The sequence below is a fragment of the Haliaeetus albicilla genome, chromosome 19 (genome assembly GCF_947461875.1).
Source record: "Haliaeetus albicilla chromosome 19, bHalAlb1.1, whole genome shotgun sequence".
Lineage (NCBI taxonomy): Eukaryota > Metazoa > Chordata > Aves > Accipitriformes > Accipitridae > Haliaeetus > Haliaeetus albicilla.
This window is the reverse complement of record NC_091501.1, coordinates 5,773,836-5,800,388: the sequence shown is the minus strand read 5'-3', so window position 1 is coordinate 5,800,388 and position 26,553 is coordinate 5,773,836. Positions and strand designations below refer to the sequence as shown.

The window sequence follows — 26,553 nt, the reverse complement described above, 5'->3', positions numbered from 1 at the left end:
GTGTAATTTTATAATACAGGTACATGCTTTCTCTGTAGCTTTGAACACCAAATAACAGACTTTGAGGTTATAGGGATATATGTTAGTGTCTTGTAACTGTCCTGAGTTAGCTTAAGGTAAGAATTAAGATTTATCTGTAAAGCCCTGTTACCTGCAGTAAGTATTGTTACATTAACAGGGAGTTTTGTTGCAGCTTTATTTACATGAGAAGTAGGCAGTATGGGCTGTTGAGGTTGTATGAAATGTATAATGTACAGCTTGTATACTGTAGCAGATATTTTTTCAAAGTAATGTATTGAAAACCTGTTTTTCACATGTAAACACATCCTAAACCAGCTTATTTCCTATTGGGACTAGATTTTACATCAGTTGTAGTAAAATAATAAATCTGTAATTTGATTGTAATAAACCAATGAAACCATTAATAAATAAGTTGGACCAAGTCCTGCCTACTTATGCAACCATAGTTGTTTCAAGAGGAGTTGCAGTGTTAGTGTCACCTGCCCTTCAAGTGCAGGTAACAGTACTTGTATTACTGTTTAGACCAACCACGATGTAATACAGGGGCATAAGTGATTACAAGCCAATTCAATTGACAAGTCATGAGACCCTGCTTCAGGTGAAAGCTGCTTTTTGTCTTGGATTTAAACTGGTAACTCCTGCGAAGGGTTGGTCTTAAGCTTCCACCATAAAGGATGCTAGTCTGGGAATAAGCACAGATCTTGGTCCTGAGGGCTTGAATATATTAATGAGCTGATTTAAGGATATATCACCTAACTTTGTTTTCTATTTCAGAAATTTGAGAGAAAGGGAAGGCCTTTTCATAAAGGGCTTTTTAAAAGCTTTCCAAGAGCCTTGACTGTGACAGAAGTATTGGGGAATGTGAAATCTTTGAGCTAGGGACTATTTATCATTCTTTTAGGTGCTATATAAGATGGCTTCAGTTAAGGAACGCGAAAAAGTGTGGGGGTTTTGTTTTATTGGTGGGGTGTTTTTTTTTCCCTTAGCAGATTCTCACTTCTTATCAGATGTGGTTTTAAATATCTTAAAAGAAAGTGATATGCTGCCAAAATTATACTGGGGATCCCTGAAAAGTTTTCCATGTCTCCAGCATGAAAGAAGTCAGACTGTTGTAGATTAACATATTACAGCAGCAGTTTGTTCCTGATGGGTGTTCTGCAGGGAATGCTTGAGAATGGCAGGAACTGAGAGGTCAGCCTTCTGCGGGTTAGGTAGGGATGCAGAAATTATGTTCTCCACTTCCATATTCCTCCGTGTAGCATCTGCTTTGATAACAGAAAGCTTGCTTACTTAGAACAGCTGGCAAAGTTACTGGCTCAAGGATGGTTGAAATATAGTTGGATAGATTTTTTTGGGACATACACTAAATAGAGTAAAGGTTACATAAAGTGTGTAAAGGGGAAGCATGCAATATTTAGAATCTTGTCCCAGAGCTCCATCTTACAGAAGTATGGAGACTCCTTTAGTCTCTGGTGACTGGTCTAAAAGAACATTTTATGAAGCAATAAGACCTGCATTTCTTCTGCAGGTAAACTTGCAATTGTAAGCCATTTTTGCCCAGGGTGGCCCAATAGAAAAATCTCAAGTCTAGAGCATGAATCTGTCATCAAATTAAAAAGACTATATTTTGTCAGGTGGTATTACAATCACTCCAGCTGACTGAAACAATTTGGCATTGATGGTGTAATTACTGTGTTTCATAGTATCCTGTTAGTGTACTTTGTCATACAGGTAATGCTTTGAAGCTACGGTGATGAGCCGGTTGTTTTGTGCAGGATGATATGTAGGAAGAAGAAAATGAAATTTTTGAGGAAATTGTATGCTGCACAGCTTTTTCTTCTGATTAGTGGTGTAGTATATTCTTTCAGTAAATAATTACCAGTGGGTGTTCCTTGCAGTATAAATACCTAGTACTTTCATACAAACTTTTTAAAATGGAAACTTTTATATAAAAGTTTATAATATATATTGCCTTTAAAGAATTATGTTTCATATTCTTTATTTTCTTTCAGGTGATGGAGATTTTTTCCTGCTTTGTGTCTAACTTATAAACAATGTGATTTTTAATAAGAAAGAAACTTCAAAAATAAGTCCAGCTTAGGAAAGCAAAATTAGAAGTTGTTAAGGCTCCATCAGTATGCGTATAATAGTGTGCTCCACTTGTATGACAAACAATTGGCTTGGAGGACAAGTTTCAATGTTAATTTAACAGGTATAACACAGGCTTTTGAAAGTGGTGACAAATGTTTTCTTTTAAGCCACAGATTCCAGCATGGTGGAGGGAGATTGCCAAATACAGATGGGAAGATTTGTTTCTTTCTTGCAGGTAGGGTATGTTTTGATTTTTTTTTTTGACAGCAATTACACTCTTAATTTTACTTGCAAAGTGGATTTAACAGTCTGCAGTATCCTGCTTGCATCTTGCTGAAAGGCATTTCAGTCATTTGATACGTTACTATGTTTTGCATGCAAACCTGTCACAACCAGCTGATGTATCACGCACTGTTTTGTTTTTTTTTTATACTTGACTAAAACTCTGGAAGTCTAACAACAGAAGAAATTACAGTTTGTGTAATCATTGCTCAAAGAAATTAGAATTTACTTAAAATTTTGGTAAGAGAAGATAAATTGAGGTTGTTTAATTTGATGGTAAAGTTATCTATTTTTATGTTTTTATTAGTAAGTTTTAGTTTTCATTGAGCATTGGGAATGGATTAATTGTTTACACATCTTTTTTTAGCTAATAAAAGAAAGCAAAATTAAAACAGGTACCTGAAAAAAAATCGTTTGTGCCTCACTCAAACTTTCAGAGAAGAACACTGATTTCCTCTACAGCTTGGTTATCAGGGTCCTTTGCATGAAAACAGGATCTGTGTTTTTTCTGCAGATTTCCTGTGCTCTGGGGTTTCAGTCTACTGTGAAATTTTTCTTATCATTAGCATAGCTTAAGTGACTGTCCTGTTCCCCCAAATGTCTCTGTTTTTATGCAGTATTGCTTGTAATGAAATATCTGTTTTGAAGCAGAGAATATACAGGAAGCTTCCAGAATGTTTAAACAAATGCTAGTTTAACTAAGATTAGAATTGCTGTTCTTGGTGTATAGTAGCATGGCAGTAGTCATTTACTGAGTCATAACAGGTAGAATGCTATAGGAAGTTGTTTCTCAACCTCTTTTACCATGCCCAAGTACAGTTAGTTTTAGGGTATCATGGGACTTTTTTTTCCCCATTTTTCAAGCTTTTTGTCCTATCAGCTTTGTCAGTTTCATCCTTCATCCTCTATTTCTTTTGGAGCAGATGTTCGAGACCTTTTAGTGGTTCTGAAATGGGGTTACTGTACATTTGTGTTTTTCCAGACTCTTTTTTTCCTGCCAGGATGCTCTGTCTAGGTGGAAGTTGAGAGCAGGGTGACTGGCTGTCTGGATATCTATGTGCATTGCAAACCCACTCTGTAGAACAAGTTTATGTTTGTTTGTGGGGTATATGCTGATGTGTATATTTATAGGGTAAACACTACACAAAAACATAGTAGTATTGCTTGTGAGCCCCTTTTTATGTATGCTACGATGGCTTGCTGATTGTTGAGCGACTTTGGAAAGAAGGGAGATGCAGGATGTTGCCCCAAAGGGAGGCCTGCTGTGCTAACAGGTGTGTATTGCTTTGGGTAAAGCTATGAGGAAAACTTTTTCCTTATGTAGTTTGTTCTTTTTCAACTGTGTGTTCCCCTAAATTCACTCGGTAGTAGTCTGTATCCATAGACTGGGAAATGCTGTTCTGGTCAATGATATAAGCATATCCCAAGGGTGGTGTGAAAATACAAATGAAGATGACGGAAGGGGTGAAATGTTGCTGTCCTAGATGTCCCAGTTTTGGCTGAAATAAAGTTAATTTTTTTCCTAGTAGCTGGTATAGTGCTGTGTTTTGGATTTAGGATGAGAATAATGTTGATAACACACTGTTATTGTAGTTGTTGCTAAGTAGTGTTTATACTAAGTCAAGGACTTTTCAGCTTCTCATGCTGCCCTGCCAGTGGAGACTGGGAGTGCAGAAGAAGCTGGGAGGGGACACAGCAAGGACAACTGAACCTAAAAGAGCCAAAGGGGTATTCATACCGTATGATGTCATGCCCAGTATATAAACTGGGGAAGTTGGCCAGGGGACACTGTAGCTCACGGATTGGCTGGGCACAGGTCAGTGGGTGGTCAGCAACTGTATTGTGCATCACTTGTTTTGTATATTCTGTTATTATTATTTTCCCCTTGTTTTCTGTCCTATTAAACTGTCTTTATTTCAACCCATGAGTGTGTGTTTTTTTTACTTTCTCCCCATCCCACTGAGGGGGAGTGATTCAGCAGCTGCATGGTGCTTAGTTTCTGGCTGGGGTTAAAGATGACAATAGAGCTAATGTCCACGTATGGTTTTATTGGCTTTTCTGAGTTCAAGATTTCTTGATTAACTAGATGCAATAGCCTCAAATTTGCTGTGTCAAAACTTTTTTTTTAAATTATCAAAATATTGCTGTGAAACACTAGTTAGGTACTCTTGATCCTGCAGAAGATAGTGTATTTGAAGAACTGATAAAATAATATAATCTGTATTATGAAGCTGCTAATATGGATGTGCTGTTAAATTGGGACTATTTCCTGGAAGTTTTAGAACAGCAGGAGGTGCCCCTTTCCCAGGAAACATGATCTCAATTGTCTATTAATCCATTCCTCTGGAATCTGTTGGCTTGTTTCAGCTGCATTTGTTAGAGCAATACAAGTATAAGAAGTAATGACACTTTTATGTTTTGTGAAAACTGGTGACTAATAGAAGGCAGAAGCCCAAATAAGAACTATTTTTGATGGAGAGGAAGACAGAATTCAGCTGTTGGCCAGTCTTCTGGCAAGAACGGCAGACTGGCTGGTTAGCCAGTGTGGGCTGTCTGCTATGAAGCCATCTGTGTGCTGACTGGCTAGACTCATCACATGCTGACTTTTCCCTGATGGGATTATAGGGTGCATTAATGAGCAAATATTATTGCAGTTAAGGGAAACTTGAATTCATTTATCTTGTTGTTGCTCAAGGAATGCCATGTTAAAATCTGTTACAGAAATTAAGATAGTCCTTTATGTGGTCAGAGTTGGGCTGTTCTTTCTCATTCTGTACTATGTAACTGAGCTCAAGTTCTGCTTTGATCAAGCATATCTCTCAAAGACATTATCTTTTTTTAAAGCAGTGTTCTGTGGTTTATCACTCTTGCAGTAGGTACAGGCTTCTGTGTTCATTTCTAATTTGAATTCGGCTATCACCAGCTCCCAGAGCATGACTCTTGAATCTAGTGGGAAAAGGCATAGCCTTTGCTACCAGGGTTATTCTCTCTGAAAGTACTTGTGCACTGTTGTCAAGTTACTTCTTACTGTCTGTGATAAATTGAACCAATAGTATAAATAATCCAAGTTGTACTGGAAGCTTGTGTTCAGTAGCTTCTTAACTTAGTCCCAGATCCTTTTTCGGAGCTGTTACTAGGCTGTTTTCCATCCTGCTGTAGGTCTGTCCACTGACTTGGATTAGGGATGTAGTTGGAGCTTGGGCTGCAAGTTCAGTGGTTTAGATTCAGTGTTTTGGACGTAATGACAACTTGGGTATGAGGAGGGTCTATATATATATATATATGCATATATATGCATTTTATTTTCTTGTATTTCAGGAGCTGTCTTGCTTTGTTACCCGATGTTACGAAGTGGTGGTGAATGTAGTGCATCAGTTGGCTGTTCTCTATACCAGCAACAAGTAATTATTCCCTAAAATGCTATGTTGTTTTTATGTAGTTAAACAAATGTATAAAATATGAATGTGCTGTCTAAGGCATGGTAATTTTTTTAATATTGTTGTCTAGAGATATGGAGAGTGCTTTGCTGTGCAAGTTTGGGTTTCATAAGCTATTATGGAAGTGGATTTGTTTTATTTTCAGAAAAGGCAGTGCTTTTATATAATGAGATGCAAGAATTTTATTTTTTTGTCATCTTTTGATGGAATTCATGCTTCGGAGGCACTTAGTCTTTATGGTTAAGAGATATTATTGTTCTTTTATCCTTGTTCTGTTTGACAGAGAGATTCCCTCTGTTGACTGATACAGTGGATACCAGTAGATTCAGAAGCTTAAAAATCAGATCACTTCTGCAGTCTGTTTTAAATATGTAAATCTTGGTAGATATATTCCTCACAGAACAACCATGGTTTTAACACCTGAAGTTGAACTTAGGAAGGGCTGTTGGGTTTAGCTCCTCTAAAAACTGAGGAGAGTTTAGCTCTGAATAAAACTGCAGGGCTCTTGATTCCCCCCTGCCTCCCCGCCCCAGACAGGATAGCATCATTATTCTCAGTTTATTTGCTGTTTTCATTTTTGCCTTACACTACAGCATAAGGTGGATTTTCTATATGGTGCTGAATGAACAAGGCTGAATGTGTAGCTTGGACATGGCTTGATTAAATATGTGAAGTGATTTTTGTACTTTTTGGCCATAAGGCTGTACGTATCAAGGCTACTTGCTGCTAGCATAACTGAATTGGTAATTGCTGACATACATGTGCACTGAATGCAATCAGTGGTTTGAACCAGTCACATGCTATACATTTGAAAACGCAATATTAAATTTGATCTTAGCACACAGATTTCACATAGCATATACTTTTAATCTTTTGTTTTCTGAAGTTACTATGCTAATGAAGAAATACGTACCCCAAGAAACAAAGAACACACTGTGGTACAGAATTGATAAATATGCTCTGTTCTAAGCATTAAAAAGTCATTAAAATATTAATTTTATTTACAGGAATGCACCTAAAATTATAGAGACATCTGGAGTTCATTTTCAGGTGGGAATGATTTTGAACCCTTTTGCTTCTGTTAATATATGTATGTCTTGATCCTTAATCCCGAGAAAAGCAGTGAGAAAGTGAGTTTCCAGTATGACTTTCAACCTGGAATCTCCTTTAAAGGTTTTATTTTGCTAATTGGCTTTTTCTGGCTTTTATGTGGAAAGGGCTGGTATCTCCATCTCTGTCATATTCTACCTTTCTTAGCAGAAAAGTGTTTGCATGCTCCGTTATTGTGTGCAATATGTGCTTCTGCATGTAGACAATTTTAAAAATCCTACCTTCAATGTTGAAATAGATCAATGAACTTAAAGCAGTGCCTGCATGCAAACTAACATTCCTTGTGCCACTACAAGAAATACTAAATCTTTAAGCTACCAAACTAAGAAATCTGACTTAACTCTCTAGCTGATGTCTTGTTGGCTGACAATATATTGAAAGGAACTGAGATTTTATACACCATGCATGACTGCAATAAACTTTTCAATAACTACAGTCTTTTTTTTTTTTTTTTAAACAGGCAATGTACGAGCATCTGGGAGAGTTGCTGACAGTCTTAATCACTCTGGATGAAATAATTGACAATCATGCCACTCTGAAAGATCACTGGACCATGTATAAGAGGTGTGTCTCTGAAGGTGTGAAAAATACTCCCACAACATAAAAACATGTGCGTGTGTCTTTGTTCCAAGAAAGTCATTGTGGGAACATGGATTTTGGTAGCCCCAAGAGTTTTCCAGAAATCTCAATGAAGAGCAGGGCTAAGCTCCCACTGTGTCCTCCTAACAGCACCAGTAAGTTTTTAAAGTGCTGAATGTTACAGTTACAATACATGGTAAGCATCCTGACAGAGTAATGGTTGATGGGGTTTAAAATATATTCAATAAGAAATCTAATTTTGTGCAGAAGTGATCTGAGACCATCCCTAACCATATTGATTAGGGGGATGGGCATACAGTTTTAAGTAAAAGCTGAAGAGTCAACAGTTATAAAGGTAGTTAAATTAGTGGAATAATAACTCAGTTTCATTGAAAACCTAAATAAATGGGAGTTTTTCAAATGCAAATGGTTTATACAGACCTAGTGGTTGGTTTTTTGTGTTTTTTTTTTTAATTTTGGAGTTGCTGCTGGGCACAGATGTGGGCAATTCAACTCTATTATTAAAATAGTACAGGATATGATAAAACCGTTGGCGTGTTTTAATTGTGTTGTATGTATGCGTTCCGCACCTACTCCTTTTAGGCTGCTAAAATCTGTCCATCACAACCCTTCTAAGTTTGGGATTCAAGAAGATAAACTGAAGCCATTTGAAAAGCTACTTTTAAAACTGGAATGCCAGTTGCTTGATGGAATGATATTTCAGGTAATGAAATTAATGTTCCCCAGTACGATAGTGGAAACTATTACATTAAAGTGACACTCTTTTTAGAATGGTTGGTTTTTTCGTTTTTATTTTGTTTTGTTCCGGATACAGTGATGTGTGAATTTGGCTCTTGCATCTGTGCATGGGGGGAAAATAAAAAGGCTCTATTGTAAGATCCTTCCTTGCTCTTCTCATGTAGTAGAACTGTGCCAGGCTTTGAATGGTAGCAGTTAATGCTTACTGTTTTGCAGAATTAAAGAAATGCAGACAACTTGGCATTAGAACTGTGTATTATCAGAGTGTCTGTTTTTCACCAGAAATTTTAATAGCAGGCTGGCTGACATAGCATAGGTTCACTTTATTTTAGCTGGACTTTAAAGTCTTCTCAGTAATCTTCAAAATACGCTACGTGTGACCTCTTGTTACATATTTTCTCTCGTTCCTAGCAGGAATGACAGCTAGCTGTCATTAGGTACCACTTCAGTGGTGGATACCCCTGAAATAGGCAAGTGTACAGGTGGATGAGAAGGATTATTACTTTTTCAATACAGTTAACTTAAATGTGTTCATGCAAGAAGACATCTTTTTTCTTTTTTTTTTTTTTGAAAGTGTGTATTTGAGACACTGAAATTGGATGTTGTGGCATAGCAGATAGAGGATAGCATTGCTGAATCCGGTCACAGCAGAGTCAATTGAACAGAACTGTTGCTCAGTTCTTACTGTTACATCTTAGATGGCACAGGGAAGAAGGTTTTTGTTCTTAAAAGCCTCCAAAAGGGAAATGGTAGATAAATAATTAAGCACAACTTGTCTTATTCTTTCAAAGGACATTGCTACCAGCTATCCATTTTTCATATTACATTTCTCTAACATTGCATTAGTACAAGGACTTCATTATATGTTAGAGTCATCAGTAGGATTTGTCTGGTATTCATTCAGGAAGTTTCCCCTCCTGTCCTGCAAATGGCCCTTCCTAGCAAAAATACATGAAAAATATTCTTAAATACAATTCTGTTAAAGACTTTTCTAATGTCTTTAGAAAATCTGAAGTGTGTGTCTCTTTTTACTATTGTGTGGGGTTTGGTAATTTTTTTGGGGGGTTTGGTTTTTTTGGGGGTTTTTTTTGTTTGTTTTTTTTTAAACTGCCACCAGTGGTGTGGGGTTTTATGCTACTAGTTCATGAACCACATCCTACAAGCAACTTGCATGATAATCTTGTTTAGTTAATGGATAGTTAGTAACATGTTATAATGTAATAAAGCAAATATGCATCTAGTTTCTTAGCACTGGCACATCAAGTGTTTCTTTAAAAATGCCCCTTAACAGAAATGTGAAGTAAATAAAATGTTTTGGTTTTTTAATGTTAGGTATAAGAGAGGTTTTAAATGTCTTCTGTTGTTATACTAAATAATTTAAGCATCGTTAAAAATCTGTATGTTGTGAAGTTTAAGATTAACTTCAGGTTGGTCTTAAATCAATGCGCTCTTGCAGTATTATTCTCTTCCAAAATGAGTATTCTTTTAAGGTCCAAAATTCATGGCATTATCGATATGCTTTTTTCTCCTTTTTGCTCAGGCCTGTATAGAGCAACAATTTGATTCTGTAAATGGTGGAGTGTCGGTGTCGAAGAATAGCACGTTTGCTGAAGAATTTGCTCATGCTCTTCGCACAGCTTTTGCAAATGTTGAAGCCAAACTTGGTAATGCAAGCTCATGCTTCTCCTGCCAGCTTCACTGTTTCTAAAAATGTTTGTATTGTTTGTCTGGGAGTAGACTTCAAAACAAGTGTATTTCTGCAGGTGAACCTTCAGAAATTGACCAGAGAGATAAATACGTGGGCATCTGTGGCCTCTTCGTACTGCATTTTCAGATTTTTCGGACCATAGACAAGAAATTCTACAAGTCATTGTTGGATGTCTGTAAAAAGGTGAATGCTTTATTCTTTTGTCAATAATTAAGAGGGGAAAACAATCTTCAGTAATGAAGTAGGTAATTTTCTTAGTTGCATAGCATAGCACAGACTTGGGAAAAGAAAGAACACACAATTTACCAAAACAAGTCAGAAAGCAGAATTAAGATTTTTCTACTTTATATAATTCCCCCTCCCCCCCATTTTTTTTTTAAAGATGGTCTAAAACCTGTGTGCTCACTTAGCAGCAAGGTAAAGTAACTTGAAATTACCATTAAAATGTTTCTGAAGATTAATATGGCACTGAGGACAAAAAATTGTTTATGAGTATTGTGGGACTGAATGCTGTGGGTTTTGACCTTGGCTAAAAACATGTATTTTGAAAGACCTCTAAGTCCAAAGGTGATTGGAGCTTTTTCATATCAGGTGGTATTAAGAAATTATTAAATTCTCTAATGCTGTCTAGAATCACTGAGAGTGGTAATAACTTTGCCAGTGGTGTCCTTAGTGGACTTCTAGGAGACAGGCCTTTTTTAACATGAACATAATACTTTGTAGAAACTGGTTATGCAGAAATAAACTGAATTGTGTGTTACATTTCAAAAGATGCATAAGACATATGCATGGTGGCATAGTACTTGTTGTAGTTACTACAAAGTAGCAATAAACATAAGTATTTATCCCCTTTTTTCTCTTCCCCCCATTCCAGGTACCAGCCATCACGTTAACTGCTAACATTATCTGGTTTGCTGACAACTTCCTGATTCAGAAGATACCAGCTGCTGCCAAACTTCTGGACAAGAAAAGTATTCATACAGTTAAAACGCAAAGGGAGAACTTTCTACAGCAGAAGGCACAGTCACTTACCAAGTATGCTTCCTAAATACTGCTTCATGATGCTGTTTGGCAAACAGTTTATAAACACATGAGTTTCTTCATTCGGTGTACTAGCATGTTGTGTAGTGTTGCTCAGTGGTGTTAACTTTTCCACCTCACTGCAGCAATATGTGTGTGTTAATGTTGCTGAAAAAGTGTTGGTCAAAACTAAACTTTTTTCATGTCATGCTTTCAGAAGAATGTGTGTTATGTTACCAAAATAACAATGTTCCCGGCAGTTCTAAATATTTGATTGTTGCAGTTATTTCTATTTCCATACTTTCAACTTCTTTTTTTTTTTTTAAACGAGTGTCTAGTAACCTAAGCTGCTTTGTTTTCTATTAGGGCTCTCTGCTTTCTATGTGTTGAGGTAAGTTGCTAGCAGGCTTATAGAGGAGTTTTTCTCTGGTGATGATACTTTCTTTGCAAGCTTTTCTTTCTTCATGACTGTTTTAATTGCTTGTTTAATGGTCTTTGAAATTATCTGTATTGGAAAAGGCTTCTCTTGTTTTGTGCTCTGCATGTAGTTTGCAGGTTACTTCCTTCTCTACGTTCTTTTCAAAATACGTTTAAAGATGAGTTGGAATTTTTTTTAGTTGTCAGTCTTATGAACAAGTGTGCTGCACTGCATAGGGAGATAAGAGGGCTAAGATTTCTGTTTATGTTGCAGACTAAAATAAGAAGGTGGAAAATGGGGTCCGTGGAATAGAAGTAGAAACTTGGATTTTGCAGGTTGTCTTCCAACCCTGTATGCAAGCTGACAGACCTGGGTTGGAGGGGAAGAGGGAGGGGGGGCAAAGCAACTCCATGCTTTCATGATCCTCTGGCAGATTATTTTCACTACTGCCCGGTTTCTGTTTCAATCCACCTCTTCTTGGTTTATGTCCCTGCATCCACAGGAAGAGTCAAGAGCTCTGACTGAATTCTTTCCTGGGCTTTAATTCCTGGATGGAGCATAACTGCACTGTTGCTTTGCTTCTGGTCTTGGGCAGTGGTACAAATCATGTGTCGCAGCTCTTAAGATTAAGAAAAGGTTGAAAAAAAAATCTGGGTATTCACAGATATTTCATAAAATAATAGAATCGTTTAGGTTGGAAAAGACCTTTAAGGTCAGAGTCCAACTGTAAACCCAACACTGCCAAGTCTACCACTAAATAAACCATGTCCCTAAGCGCCACATCTACATGTCTCTTAAATACCTCCAGGGATGGTGACTTAACCACTTCCCTGGGCAGTGCAACTTGAGGCCATTTCCTCTTGTCCTATTGCTTCTTACCTGGGAGAAGAGATAGACACCCACCTTGCTACAACCACCTGAAAGGAGGTTGTAGAGAGCAGTAAGGTCTCCCCTGAGCAGCCGCTCCTCATAGGACTTGTTCTCTAGACTCTTCACCAGCTGCTTTGCCCTTCTTTGGACGCGCAATTTTGAGGATATTGTAATAAAATCTAGATTTTGCATCTGCTGATTTGAATTCTGCCAATACCTTTTTCTTGCTTTTTTACAAATTCTTGCCCTGCCTTTGGTAATTGGACTGTTGCCTTAAATACGAGTACTCCTTAAAGTGTAATTTTTGATGTCATAATCAATGACCTGAATACATTCCTGCTATAACTGCTACAATAAGTAGTATTGCAGTGTCACAATTCTGTAGCATGGAATAAATAGCAGTTTTAAAAGTGAACTCTATTTAAACATTTAATTACAACTAGTGTAATCTAAGCAGATTAACTTCTGGAGATTTATGTTATTTAAGAGCAGTCCAGTCTGGCATTGATGTAATGACAAGTTATATTTATGTGTGTGTGTATATATATGTATATAACAAATTAAAACTTGGAGGAAAAAATTAACATCAGTGTAGGACTTTTTTTGTCTAGTGTCTAAAAGTGTTTTCTAGCAGTTTTATTTATTGTTTTAATTTAGTGTAGTGTATGTACTGCTAAGAGGGCCATTTGTTCTCTTGAAAGATAAATTATATTGAATCTTTCCAGTATGCTTGTACAGATATAATTGGCAGACTAACTAATACTTACCTATAGAGAATTTAAAATGTAAATGGGTATGAGGTTCTGATACTTCTGGGAATGGAGAGTTATTATTTTGGGGACTGAAGATTTAACATGTTTCCCTTGCAAGAATTTAAGCTTTGGAAAGAGAAAAGAAAATCCTCATATTCTTCTTATTTGAAGTGAACAACAATCTTTGTTTCCTTCTCCAGAGATATGCAGTCATACTATGTTTTTGTGAGCTCATGGATGACAAAAATGGAATCTATCTTGTCAAAGGAGCAACGCGTTGATAAATTTGCTGAAGATCTTTCTAACCGCTGCAATGTCTTCATCCAGGTGTGCAGTCTTTAAATGTGGTGATGCAGCAAATGATGCAGCAAACATGTCTTGGTGCAAATTGTTGAACATTAAAAAGAAATCACAGAAGTTCAGTGATCATCAGCGCGTTATTTTACAATGTGGGAATTCTTCTAAAACTTTAAATGCCCAGTAGATGTTCTTTTAAGTAAATCTGTAAAAGGTCTTTCCACAAGGCATGTGGGGAAAGTGAATCTGACTACAACTCAGTGGCTAAAACTTTGAATTTTTCTCTTGACTTAAGAAATCAAGAAAGCTTTGTTTCCACTGTAGTAAAGGCTTTGTTTTTTTTTTCCTTTTGAGTCAGTCGTCATGAGGTACATAAGTTGGACTGAACCAATGTCTGATTTAGTTTTATTTAGCACAGAACATACTTCCAGTAAAGGTTTTGTGTTGTTTCATTGTGCTTTGCCTAGTGATGGTACTTTGCAAGAACTTACTACGTTCCGAGGCAGCTGGTTTTCTTTTGGCCTACTAAGAGCATGTAGTCTTAATGTAAGATGCATCTTATTTCTGAATTTATTTTTTGCTAGTTTTTCATGTATCTATCTGCCTGACAGAAATCTGATGAGAATAGGTGTGTGATAGAAGCATGATCCTGAATCTTCCATATCTAAAGATACATGTGTTAGGATCTGTGTTTTTTATATTTGAATTATTTGCAGTGGACTTAAAATTTTGCACTGTAGCAAATTGAGTTTCCTACACCATTTGCTGTCTTTTTCTAGTCTCTTTTTTATAGTTACTACTTTTCCTTTGAAATAAGTTGAATAATATTTTTGTCATGTTGTATGTAATTGACATTGTATTTAAAAGCTTAGCATACATTGATTTAGAAATGATTGCACTTTTTTTTTTATTGTGGGATTGACAGTTCTGTTTAGAAAGGGTAGCACTGTGTAAATACTGTCAGTGTATTTATTCCATGGAATCTGGAAGTTTTAGATTGTTTTTGTGATAAGCTGTTTTGGGGGGGATGGGCTTTGTTTGGTGGGTTGGTTTACAATAGGTCTGAAATTGTTAGACCTTTGAGGCTGTGTGATTAATTCACTGACCTATGTTTAATTTGAATGGCTCTAGAAGAGGTTAATGATGAGGTGATCTAATGACTCATAGGCAGTTTCATAATGTCTGCCTAATAAAAGGGTCTCATTCAGCTTTGGGATCCCAGGCTTGCTTATTAAGGGGAGTGGTAGGTTCTCTAGTGTGATGAGGCAAAAGTTCGCTGTCCATCATGTATGAAAGAAAACAGAGAGGACTTATCTGATTGATATGTTGTGAAAATATTCTTTCCCCCCTCCCCGCCCCGTACTCATTTTATTTTTAGGGTTTTCTTTATGCATACAGTCTTAGTACCATCGTTAAAACTACAATGAATCTCTACATGTCAATGCAAAAACCTATGACCAAAACCTCAGTGAAAGCTCTGTGCAGACTTGTGGAACTTCTGAAGGTAGGTCACTGGATGAAAATTGTTAATTTCATGTAAGCTTTTACAAAGAACATTGATCAAACATCACATGTTAAAAAAACCCCTGAGATGGGAAATGTTGTTGCGTGGATGGCTTCTTGTTCAAGACTGGATTTGGTTAGAGAACAGATTTGGGGGGCTACAACTGATTTTTATGTAACGTCTAACCAGCTTCCTTAGTTCGTGTCACAGAATAATTGAGGTTGGAAGGGACTTGTGGAGGTTGTCTGATCCAACTTCCCCCTGCTCAAGCAAGGCCACCTAGAGCCAGTTGCCCAGGACTGTCCAGATGACTTTTGAATATCTCCAAGGATGGAGATTTGACAGCCTCCCTGGGCAACCAACCTGTGCCAGTGGTCAGTTACCCTTACAGTAAGAAAGTGTTTCCTGATGCTCAGAGGGAATCTCCTGTGTTTCAGTTTGTGCTCATTTCCTCTTGTCCTGTCACTGGGCACCTCTGAAGAGAGCCTGGCTCTGTCTTCTTTGTACTCTCCCTTCAGGTATTTCTATACATTGATAGGATTCTGTGCCCTCTCCCCCCCAGCCTTCTCTTCTCCAGGCTGAATAGTCCCAGCTCTCTCAACCGTTCCTCATATGTGAGATGCTCCAGTCCCTTAATTATCTTCATGGCCCTTGGCTGGACTATCTCCAGTATGTTCATGTCTCTCTTGTACTGAGGAGCCCAGAACTGGGCACAATACTCCAGGTGTGGCCTTACCAGTGCTGAGTAGAGGGGAAGGATCACCTCCCTCAACCTGCGGGCAACACTTTGTCTAATGCAGTCAATGATACATTAGCCTTCTTTGCAGCAAGGGCATACTGCTGGCTCACATTGAACTTGGAGTCCACCAGTACCCCAAGGTCCTTTTCTGCCAAGCTGCTTACCAGCTGGATGACTCCCAGTATATATTGGTGTATGGGATTGTTCCTCCACAGCTGCAGGACTGTGCATTTTTCCTGGTACTTTTTCCAAAAGGAAGATACTCTGTTTTGAGAGAAGTTCAGAAATCAATGGTGAAGAGAACTGGATTATTTAAAAAACAAAACAAAAAAACCAACCAAACTTAGATCAGTCCTGAAACTTTTTTTACACCCCTGAATGGTTTGATTTTTCTCAGTTTCTAAGGGTTAATTGCAACTGCTACTAACAGTACATTACAAAGTGGAAAGAGTCTGTATTTGCAGTGTGGATGAGTCAGACAGCATAAAGCCAAATTCCAAAGGCAACAATTTCAGTAACTACATGAAATATTGTGTTTTGGGATCAACTTTAGGCAATAGAGCACATGTTTTACCGAAGAAGTATGGTTGTGGCAGATTCCGTGACGCACATCGCTCAGCATCTGCAGTATCAGGCTCTTCACTCTATTTCTATAGCCAAGGTATGTAATCCAAGTTCTAATAATTAATCTTCCTATCTAAGTGTTTAAAAAAAAAAAATCTTAATTTTAAATTATTTTTTTTACTTTTGCAAAATCTGTAGTGTAGTGCTCTATCATAATTGACAGATACGTAAGCTTTCCAGTAGGTCAGAGCTTTGCCCTAGAAACTGTACAGCATACAAGGTTACCTAGTTTTGCCAAGAATGGTTCCTCTCTTCCTCTAAACTGCTGCATCTCTTGTCATGTTCCTCTTGTGTTTTTTTTATTTCTAGTGATTTTCACAAACTGACCTTTTCTTACCTCTTTTCTGATGCACATTCTTAAAGCAATCTGTTATAGGTCTAAGCAGACAGGCTGTTGTTTATTTAAATCTTTGTCTGCTTGGCAAAATAGCAGTGTTTAATACATGATGGCTTACAGGAGTAATGCAGGCATAAACTCACTATTTTGCTGTGAGGTAAAATGGCTTCTGAGGGTGAGACACTGTAGTACCTACATATTACATCCTTCTATAAACAAGATCAGTTTACTATACATTTTGCGTATCAAATCTTGAATTTCTGAATTCCGGGCAAATGGGAAAATGAGACTTTAGCATACCTGTTCTGATGTATTACTGATTGTTTTATTCTTTCATCATATTCAGTAGCAGAATCACAAAGGATGTATGCTATTGATATCAGTGCAGCTATTAAATTTTCCTTTTATTTGGCCACAGTCTCGATTTATGTATCTGGAATCTCCATATTTTCTAGCCTAAGTAAAAAAAAAAAAAAAAAAAAAAAAGTACTTCTGAAAAACAGAGAGAGAGCTGTATATATATGTACATACATATATCAGGAGTAGTGTGAACTGAAGAAATTCCAAGCTTCAAAGCTACTAAGAAAGACTATCTTCAAACAAACAGTTCACACACATTTAGATAACTTTCCTAACCTTTCCAAATGATATCTGTAATTGCATTACAAATTATTTCTAAAAGCATAGAAATATGCTGAGACTTGTAAATTGAGGGGTATCAAAGAGAACACATCTGTGGACAATTCTTGATATTTTGAGTACTTCTCAGAAAATATATGTAAAAGGCAAATGCTGGTAAATAGAAGGGCTCATTAGTACTAATCTTTTTTTACCTGCTCCACTTTTTTTTCTAAGTGGTGTAAGATCTAAGGCATATACCTAACATAGCTTCAGCATGTAAGGTTAGGAGCTTCATGTTGAACATACTTTCTCGGAATCAGAAGAGGTTTTCTTTAACTCTTTTGTCAAACCGTACCTCTTCTGAGTTATGCTGCTACTCACAAATATGTCTGTTCCTTCAGCTTCTTAGCCAGAAGACTTGGTTCCCTTCATTTGTTCATGCAAATGTATCTGCACTTAATCTTTCTGATAAATTAGAATTTGTAGAAAATTGCAAGTTATCGTTATTACCATGTTTACACATCTTCTAGCTGTTCAGCTGTAAACTGGATTTTGTTACCAACAACAGGGAGTCATTGATAATTAAAAGTTTTAAATCGCATGTACTTTAGAACTAAAACTGGCATGCAGTCACATGCAGCTTGCACAGTATTTGTGTACTGTATGACCTGACCCATGTTCATACTGAATATCACATATTCAAAGTGTATAGCTACATAGTACCACACCACTGAATTGATAGTAAGCGAATCTGGATTCAGTTAGCTCTGTTCGCGAAACATAATTTGCTTGCAGAAATACTCAATTTATGACAAGTCCATAAGCTTTGGGAAGAAGAGGTAAGCTGTTGCTTTTGCGCTTAGGTAACTTTTCTCTGAATTTCTGTGTCTTTCTGTTATCAAGAAAAGAGTAATTTCTGATAAAAAGTACAGTGAGCAACGCCTGGATGTCCTCTCTGCTTTGGTGTTGGCTGAGAACACCCTCAATGGGCCAAGTACAAAACAGAGGCGACTAATTGTTTCCCTTGCACTAAGTGTGGGAACACAGATGGTAAGTGCCATGATTGTTCCAGACCTTTACTTGTTTGGTGTAGTATCTTATAAAGAAATATAATCTTGTTTTGTCTGTCTTTTCTTCCCCCTTCATTTGTACAGAAAACTTTTAAAGATGAAGAACTCATTCCCCTTCAGTTAGTTCTGAAAAAACTAGACTTGATCAGTGAACTTACAGAGCGGTAAGCAGTGGCACATAATATATAGAAGGCAGCGTAGTGTCACTAGGGGAGCTGGATTTTCACTGCGCGAATTGCAAAATCTGGTAGCTGCATGCTGGTGGTGTTTTTTGCACGTATTGTAGACTAGGGATGTGCAGAAAGAATTCCAGAGTGAAGCCTGAAGCTCACTGGTCTTTGGGCAAGTCATATTTTACCTAACTGTTGCCAATTAGGTAATCCACTTCTCTGATTGTTTAGAAATTCTGTTACTTTCTTGGATGACTTGGCTTTATGTTCAGCTGAAGTCTTCCTCTTAACCCAAACCCAAGAGTTATGAGTTAATACCAGTCTGTTTGGGAGATCAGGCTATTAGTTCACATGTGACGCCATGTTTTACTGCTGCTGTAGTTTCAGTGGACACCCAAGTTACATAATGTTGGCCATGTGAAAGCCAGGTGAATATCTGGGTTCCATTCATACTTTATGGAGAGAGACAAACACCTTCAGTGGATGACTCATGGGATAAATTCCTGGGATAAGTGTTGTACACAGGTTGTATCACGAGAGGGCTCTTTCTCTTTTTTTGACTTAACAGGACAAATCTAGAATATGACCTCTAGGCTACTAATTGCATGCAATAAGAAAGTAGTTATTTAGGATTTTGCTGTAATGTAAGGTTTAATTCTTTCAGAGACTGAGTAAACCTTTTTTCTAAAGCAGGTACCTTTTATTTATAGACAGCCTAGTGGAAAACAAGAAATAAAGAGTTCTTTATTAAAGAACTTTCTTTTGAAGGACAATGCATCTGGAACATTAAAGTAGCCATGTAAAACTTAGGCTTGAAAAGCAGTTGGTTTTAGTTTAAACACACTAAAATAAATATCACTGTGTTAGAAGAATGGCTTCTCCAATCTGTGTCTAATAAGTAATCTTGTATTCTAGAGTTCGAGCACAATGTGACTGTCGTTTCTTATACTGGCATCGAGCAGTCTTTCCAATCTATTTGGATGATGTGTATGAAAATGCGGTTGATTCTGCTAGACTGCATGTAAGTAATGCTGTTAGCAACTTAGTTTAACCAGCCACTGTAGTGGGAGGGATTCAGAGGATGAGAGGGTAAAGCTTAGACTGAAATTCTTAAGGAACAAGCTCAAAAAAAAAAAAAAAATTAAACCCAGGCAAGAATTACTACTGAGGCAGAAATCTCTCAATCTGGAGGATATATAAAAGCAATCTTTGTTCTAAATCTAATTAAAGTGTATCTGTTAGATAGCTCTAAAAATCTCAGGTTGCTATTGTTAACTCTGGGTCTGTGTGTCTGTCTGTCTCTTTGTTCCTCTCTTCATTCATTCTAATTTGAAATTAACACCTTTTGCTAGACTTGAACATTAAAAGCCTTTGTTCCACATTGTGGTTACATACTTCTAAAGCATGTATCGCTGTGTTCAGTGATGCTGTGTGGGATAGTTGTCCTGTAGCTTTTTCCACCCCCCCGTTTCTCCTTCCCTCTTTGAAGGATCAAGTATTTGCTGCAGAAGTGAATCATACTTTGGCATGCTAATCCTGATAAAAATCAATCATCTGTTCCAGTGTTGCGCATGCCATGGTCAGTTACAGTACTAAAATGAATATAGTGCAAATAATTTCAGATGAAATAGCTAATAATTATGACCTTCCAGTAAATGGATCCGTAGCACCTAAATACTTCAGATGAACACATTAAGGACAGGAAACTTAGTAGGGCTTATGAAGTCTATTTTTAATAAAAGTGGGAAGACTAGCAATTTTGATTTGTTTGTTAGCTTTGAATACTATTTGAGATACTGTTGATATGTCTGTCAATCTGTTTGTTAAGCATAAGAGTTTCTTTTTCCAGTATATGTTTAGTGCGCTACGGGACTGTGTACCTGCTATGATGCAGGCAAGACACTTAGAATCTTACGAGGTGCTTCTGGAATGCTATGACAAAGAAATCATGGAAGTGCTCAATGAGGTAATTTGTTGTGAATAGAAATTAAAGGCATTGCTATGCTTGGAATATCTTATAGGTCAGTATCTATTGTACCAAACCTGATATGATCTATAAAAATAGCAGAGACCTTTGAGGTTGGTGTGAAGTATTTTAATAAATAAGAAAGTGTTCACTTGATGATTTTGGTCATTTAAGACCTGTTGTTAGTGGTATCTCTGTTGGCTGGGAACATGAAAATACTGCACTCTTAATTACATACATTGGCAAAACCTCAGTTACAGATTTGACTCTGTAGACAGGAGTGCCTTTTGTCACATTATCTTCTGCTTGTATGAATGCCCAAAATAAGTACTCCTGTTCTTAGTATGTATGCATGGCTTTTAGTAGTGAAGGCTCTGTAAATGTAGGTGGCCTCTTTAGTGAATTATTATCTAGAATTACAAGGGATGTTTGACAGAGAGAAAATGTGAATTCAGATTTCCCAAGTCCTAGGTTTTAACCTTTAAACCACTCTTTTTTGTTTGACTAGTTCAAAACCAAACATTACATATTCTGCAGAAAGTCAGGCCAGATGGCTTATTGCAAGACTCTTCCTCACTGACTTGGGTCTTACTATTATCTAGATAGATTGCTCTTAGCGTGGTTCTCCTTAAGATGAGAAGTCAGAATACTTAAGTTTAAATTGTGTTAAACTCCTATGTGGAAGTTTTAATCGTATACAGAATGGCATTAGGTAGCTAAACCTTTACCTTTTTCTGAGCTGTGTAGCTTTGTCTTGCTATTGTATACTAGAACAAGAACACAGGAAATAAATATCCTTCTAGTTCCCAAGTATTGATTCACTTTGACATGTATGGCACTGCCAAAGCAAAGCTGTCTTCAGTAATTTAATCAATCTTTTATGTATCTCTGGAGAGAGATATGTTAGCTCTGCTAACAGAGCATTGTAAGTGGACACGGAATGTGACTTTTTGGTTTTTTTACTTCCCTGAATAGCATTTGCTGGACAAATTATGTAAAGAGATAGAAAAGGACCTGCGCTTATCAGTTCATACACACCTAAAGCTCGATGACAGAAATCCCTTCAGAGTTGGTATGAAGGATCTAGCTCACTTCTTCTTTCTGAACCCAATACGTTTTTTCAATCGATTCATTGACATAAAAGGTGAGGAGTTATACATTTGCTTGATTCCATTACTTTCATCTTTGTTACGCTTTGGCTTAGTATATCTTCTCACTTCTTTCCACACTTCCCTAACTAAATAGGTAGTATTATTTCAGTTCATCTTTCTGTGTTTACAGCTTATGTAACTCACTATTTGGACAAGACCTTCTACAACTTAACAACTGTCGCTCTTCATGACTGGGCCACCTACAGTGAAATGAGAAACCTAGCAACTCAACGCTATGGTTTGAGTATGACTGAAGCACATCTGCCGAGCCAGACTCTGGAACAGGTACAGTGCCCACCAGATATGAATATCATTTGTTCCATTACACTGTCATAGTAGCTAGCTATTCAAAGGACTGAGTCGTTAAAATGAAAGTACCCAAGATTAGAGAGCTCTTTGGAAAAAGTGACCTTTAATTTCTAGTTAACTTCTGAGACAGGATCTTTATATACCTTTGGAGATAATACCAATATCAGTTAATTTCATGTTGGACTTATATAATTCATTTTTTTAACGTAAGATTTACTAAAATGAAATTGGGTGTACAAAGTCAGAGAATGTTTTCTTGAAAATTCAGTATCAGCAATTTGGCAAACAATACATCTGGAATGACCTCTGAATGGTGGGTCTTCTCCCTGGCTTATTGCTTTCTTCTCAGCAGGTTCTGCTTAGTGATCATCAAGAGAAAATGTTTCACAGGCTGGACATTGAGGACTTTGGGACATCTATACTTAGTTTAGTAGGAGAGTGACTCAGTGCCTCCTAGAAACTGCTAAACATGGTTATATACAGAGCAGAGTTGTAGTTTCATCAAGTTAATGGTGAAGGCATTAACTGTTACAGGATCAGTGCAAAAGAAAAAGTGCATGTTTGTGAAGAATTGCCTTCAAGAGTTTTAGTATCTTGGATATTTTTGGCAGTTGGCTTCATTCCCTCATTTGGGTTAGCACATCAGTGAAAGCTCTTAGAAATACAGCCTCTTTTTTTCTAATGTTCATGGTGGCTGTGTCTTCCTATGTTGAAAGAGGGCATAGAACTAAAAACTCTAGCTGCTTTGCTTCTTGGTATGAAAGTGCTGTGGATTAGTTTCTATTTCCAGCTTTAGCTTTCTATTGGTAGTATTTGGCCATCACATTGTTATAAAGAATAAAGTCATCTCACAACATTGGTTTCATAACATTCATTCTGGTATGAGCTTTACTTCAAGACAAAGACACCTCACACTCCATTCCCCCCAGCCCCAGAAAAATCCTGATAAAATCCTTGGCACAACTGGAAGTAGAGTGTATAAATTAAATGGCATTCTCTCTATGCACAGTGATACTAAAGGGACTCCTTCAAGCTTAACAATTGTAAAACATATATTGTAAATACAAAACCTCAATCCTCTAGACGGGTTGGGCAAAATGATATCAAAAAGTAGCTAGTTGCTTATGTCTCTGTAGAAATCTATGTGTCTATAGAAATTTCTAAGGCAAGATTCCATTTTCTGGAATATGAGAACAGCCAAATCTCTGTCGTCTTTTTTTTTTTTTTTTTAATTGGGGCTTGTGGAATAGACTGGAGGATTCCTTACTCTCAGGGGAAGCTGGAAAAAACCCAGCAGAAGTGTAAATGTTAAAACGTGAGCTAAGCTGCTTTTTTTCTCCTGTAAGAATTATCTTACAGACACTGAAGGAAAATTGTTAAAAGATTCTTCATTGTGCAAAGCGAAAACATTGCTTTCTAAAATGCTTTCAAGTAACTACAGAAATAGTATTTGTGCACCTTAGTGGTTAGGCACGTCAGTAGTTTTTGAGAATTTTTTATCATGATAATTCTCAATAGATAATATTGTTTCAGGGTCTGGATGTTTTGGAAATCATGAGAAATATTCATGTTTTTGTATCCCGCTACCTCTACAATCTGAATAATCAGGTAAGGTACATCCCATACTTTTTCCTGGATTTGGCTCTGATTTGAAGGGTTTGAGAAATGCAGAGTAGTATACATGTAAGAAAACCCCAAGCTGAACATACATAATAACAAGCTGTAAAATAGCTATTGCTGCTCTAGAAAAACATCTTTTGGGGATGCTGTAGATAGGTCTCAGAGAATGTTCTAAGCATATTTTGAGTACAGTGTGCCAGTAGGATCACTCCATGTCAAATATTCCAGTGAAGCTAGGAGAAGGCAGCAAAGATAATTGGGTGCTCTATAAGGACACACTAAATATATGATTTTTCAACTTGAAGAAAGGGTATCTGAAAATGGGTTATTAGAGAGATGAAGTAGTGAATGACATGGAGAACATGTACAGGGAACAAACCTTTGTGGTTTCTCACTATGTGAAAATGAGGAGCCCACTACAAAAATGAACAGCTTCCTTCAAGAAAAGGAAGTACTTTTTCTCATAGCACATAATTCAGTAGTGGAACTCATTGCCATGGTATATAGTGGGGTCAAAAGTACAAAATAGGGAATGAGTTACCTAGATTGATTCTGTGATAAATTATCAGTTTTGGGTAAATAACCTCATTTTTCCCCTCCTGCCTTTCAGATCTTCATTGAAAGAACAAGTAATAACAAACACTTGAACACTATCAATATCCGACACATTGCTAATTCAATTCGAACTCACGGAACAGGAATAATGAACACAACAGTGAGTATCTTTTGGCTGCTGTTGGATTTTTTTTTAATAGTGCACAAAAGCTTCCAAACTTGTATCTCCTAATGGTTTATTTGGTTGTGCAATTTTAATAATGCAGTAATAATGTTCTGTGTGTGCATTAATAAAAAAAAAAAATCAGTTCTTGGATGTGACACAAATCAATGTCGTAATCTCTTGAGACGTATGCCACTTCCAGTTGTTACATAAAAGTTAATGAAGAGATCTAAAAACACATCAATGATGATATAGATGTTCTGGTGGGACTTTGGATTTCAGTAAAGATAAATAATACTTATGAAACTAGCATAGTGAAATTTCAATTTCTAAGCTGTCTGCATAAATTGGCATGCTCTAAGTTTCTCCTTATTAACGCTTAGTAGACGGATACTTTTGCTGCAGTTAAAGCAAATCTTGAAGAAATGCAATGTTAATTTTTTTTTTAAGTTCCTCTTGTAATTGTTAAGCTAATCCTCAGCTTTTCAATCTGCAAAATAAAAGCTACAGATCTCTGATCATTTATTGGAAGGCTGTGACTTCTTACTGCCATGCTTTTAATGTCTGTAGCGTAGGTGGTCATTTTAACTAGCCGAAGGCATTTACCTCTTTGCAAGATAGATAAGGGCACTTTCTGTGGCATGCCTACTGCAGCAGGAAGTTATCACTGTGGTTCCCAGGTTGGTGCTTTCCAATCTGCTGCTCAACTTCTTTCTACCTCTTTGCTGTTTTCTTTTTTCCATTCTTCTGGCCCCATCAAAAAAAACCCCAAACAAACAAAACCAAAAAAACCCCAAAGAAAACAACAACAACAAAAAAACTTGCTGAAATATTGAACCCACTGTCCAGTCACTATATAGAAGCAGCGATGATTAGAAAAGTTAGGTTTTCATGATTTCTTGCACTATTGGAAGTAACTTCCCTTGCGCTATTCTTCTGACAATGGGGATATCAGTTACTCAAAAAAATGCTGTTACTCACTTTATTTCCTGGTGTTGTAGATTTAGTCACTTCTGACTGTGAGTAAAGTTATTTATGCAGACATGAGAAGTAATTGAGTTGCATAGGGTGGGAGTGTGGTTCTGCCTTATGGGGAAGTGTTTTACAAAACTTTGAGGAAGTGAAAAGATGCGTCAGGAGATTATGCAGATTCCACAGCTTGACTGAGGAAGTTGAGCTTGTCTGCCCTTTTCAACTTCAAAATGTTTGTATTGCTTCAAAAGGACAGTTACAGGATATTCCAAACACAAACTAGTGGCTGTGTAGGGCAGGTCATCAAACTGAAATAGCTAACTTGTCCCTTGGTCCCCCTGCCCTTCCTGGAAGAGAGTAGGCCTTCCAGGAGAAGGGTTTTCTTTATTCTTTTAAACCAGTGAAATTGAAAAGATAAGTTGAGAATAAAAAATTGAAGTAAACTGAGTAGAAGTTTCTATATACATACAAGTGACTTGGTAATCTACTGAAGATTGGTTGCTAGATAGGCTTGTTATTTTGCTAACTTTCTTGATCTGACTATTTTTTTTTCTTCTAGGTAAATTTCACTTACCAGTTTTTGAGGAAAAAGTTTTATATTTTTAGCCAGTTCATGTATGATGAACATATTAAATCCAGACTTATCAAAGACATCAGATTCTTCAGGGAAGTCAAGGATCAAAATGATCACAAGGTATAATAATTTTTGAAGGACTGAGAGTAACTTGGCTAAAAGAAGTGCTACTTTCATGTGACTAAAGGTGCACCAAACCATAACATTCCTATTATTTAAATGTGCATCTTCAGACAAAGTGACAGCTTTTGTCCTAGCAAAATGTAGTGATATAAATGTCTGTATTCAGGATGGCTTTGTTTCATTCTGGCTGCTCTGTAAATATGAGGTAGGCTGAAATCATTCTCTTGGTGACCTGAAAACAATGACTTGATGGAGTCATAATCCATTGGAGGTTCTAAACTTCTGGTCCAAATCATGCTTAACAGTTGTTTTCTGTTTTGAATAATAAGATTATTCAAATTGAATCCAAAATGATGTGAACGTGTAGCACTTATTCCAGTATGTCAAGATTTGGGGACTGGGGTGTCATCTTCCATGCTGGAAAACTGATTTCTCAAAAATGCAAGAGACAATGTATTTACAAAGAAGCTGGCAGTCTATTTGTGCTATGTCAAGTGCTTATTTATTTTACTTTCTTGTTCACAGTAACATTTCTGTTTCACTTCTCAGCTTGCAGAAGTGACTTAGCCAAATGACTTTTGTGAACTAATATAGACAGGCAGGTGTATAATTTATAAAAAAAATCAAGCTGTAGATGTGAGGTAGGAATACATTGCAAATATAATTGTATTGATATGATGAAAAAAAATTTTAAAGATAGGTAATTATTCT

At 36.9% G+C, this 26,553-nt stretch overlaps 1 protein-coding gene across 5 annotated transcripts in view; it reads left to right on the top strand.

Moving 5' to 3' along the window:
* WASHC4 (WASH complex subunit 4) overlaps positions 1–26,553 on the top strand; it is a 42,575-nt gene that overhangs the window by 5,941 nt on the left and 10,081 nt on the right. For 4 of the 5 annotated variants that reach the window (XM_069807412.1, XM_069807413.1, XM_069807411.1 and 1 more), the window contains 20 exons: positions 2,280–2,347; positions 5,713–5,795; positions 6,839–6,881; positions 7,402–7,505; positions 8,124–8,244; positions 9,820–9,943; positions 10,043–10,170; positions 10,862–11,022; positions 13,248–13,374; positions 14,723–14,848; positions 16,141–16,248; positions 18,073–18,219; positions 18,324–18,403; positions 19,325–19,430; positions 20,259–20,375; positions 21,351–21,519; positions 21,657–21,811; positions 23,369–23,443; positions 24,066–24,170; positions 25,705–25,839. In XM_069807412.1, coding sequence (XP_069663513.1) covers positions 2,280–2,347; positions 5,713–5,795; positions 6,839–6,881; positions 7,402–7,505; positions 8,124–8,244; positions 9,820–9,943; positions 10,043–10,170; positions 10,862–11,022; positions 13,248–13,374; positions 14,723–14,848; positions 16,141–16,248; positions 18,073–18,219; positions 18,324–18,403; positions 19,325–19,430; positions 20,259–20,375; positions 21,351–21,519; positions 21,657–21,811; positions 23,369–23,443; positions 24,066–24,170; positions 25,705–25,839 — 2,282 coding nt within the window. The remainder of the gene's footprint in view (positions 1–2,279; positions 2,348–5,712; positions 5,796–6,838; positions 6,882–7,401; positions 7,506–8,123; positions 8,245–9,819; positions 9,944–10,042; positions 10,171–10,861; positions 11,023–13,247; positions 13,375–14,722; positions 14,849–16,140; positions 16,249–18,072; positions 18,220–18,323; positions 18,404–19,324; positions 19,431–20,258; positions 20,376–21,350; positions 21,520–21,656; positions 21,812–23,368; positions 23,444–24,065; positions 24,171–25,704; positions 25,840–26,553) is intronic. The other variant, XM_069807414.1, reaches the window with a different exon arrangement.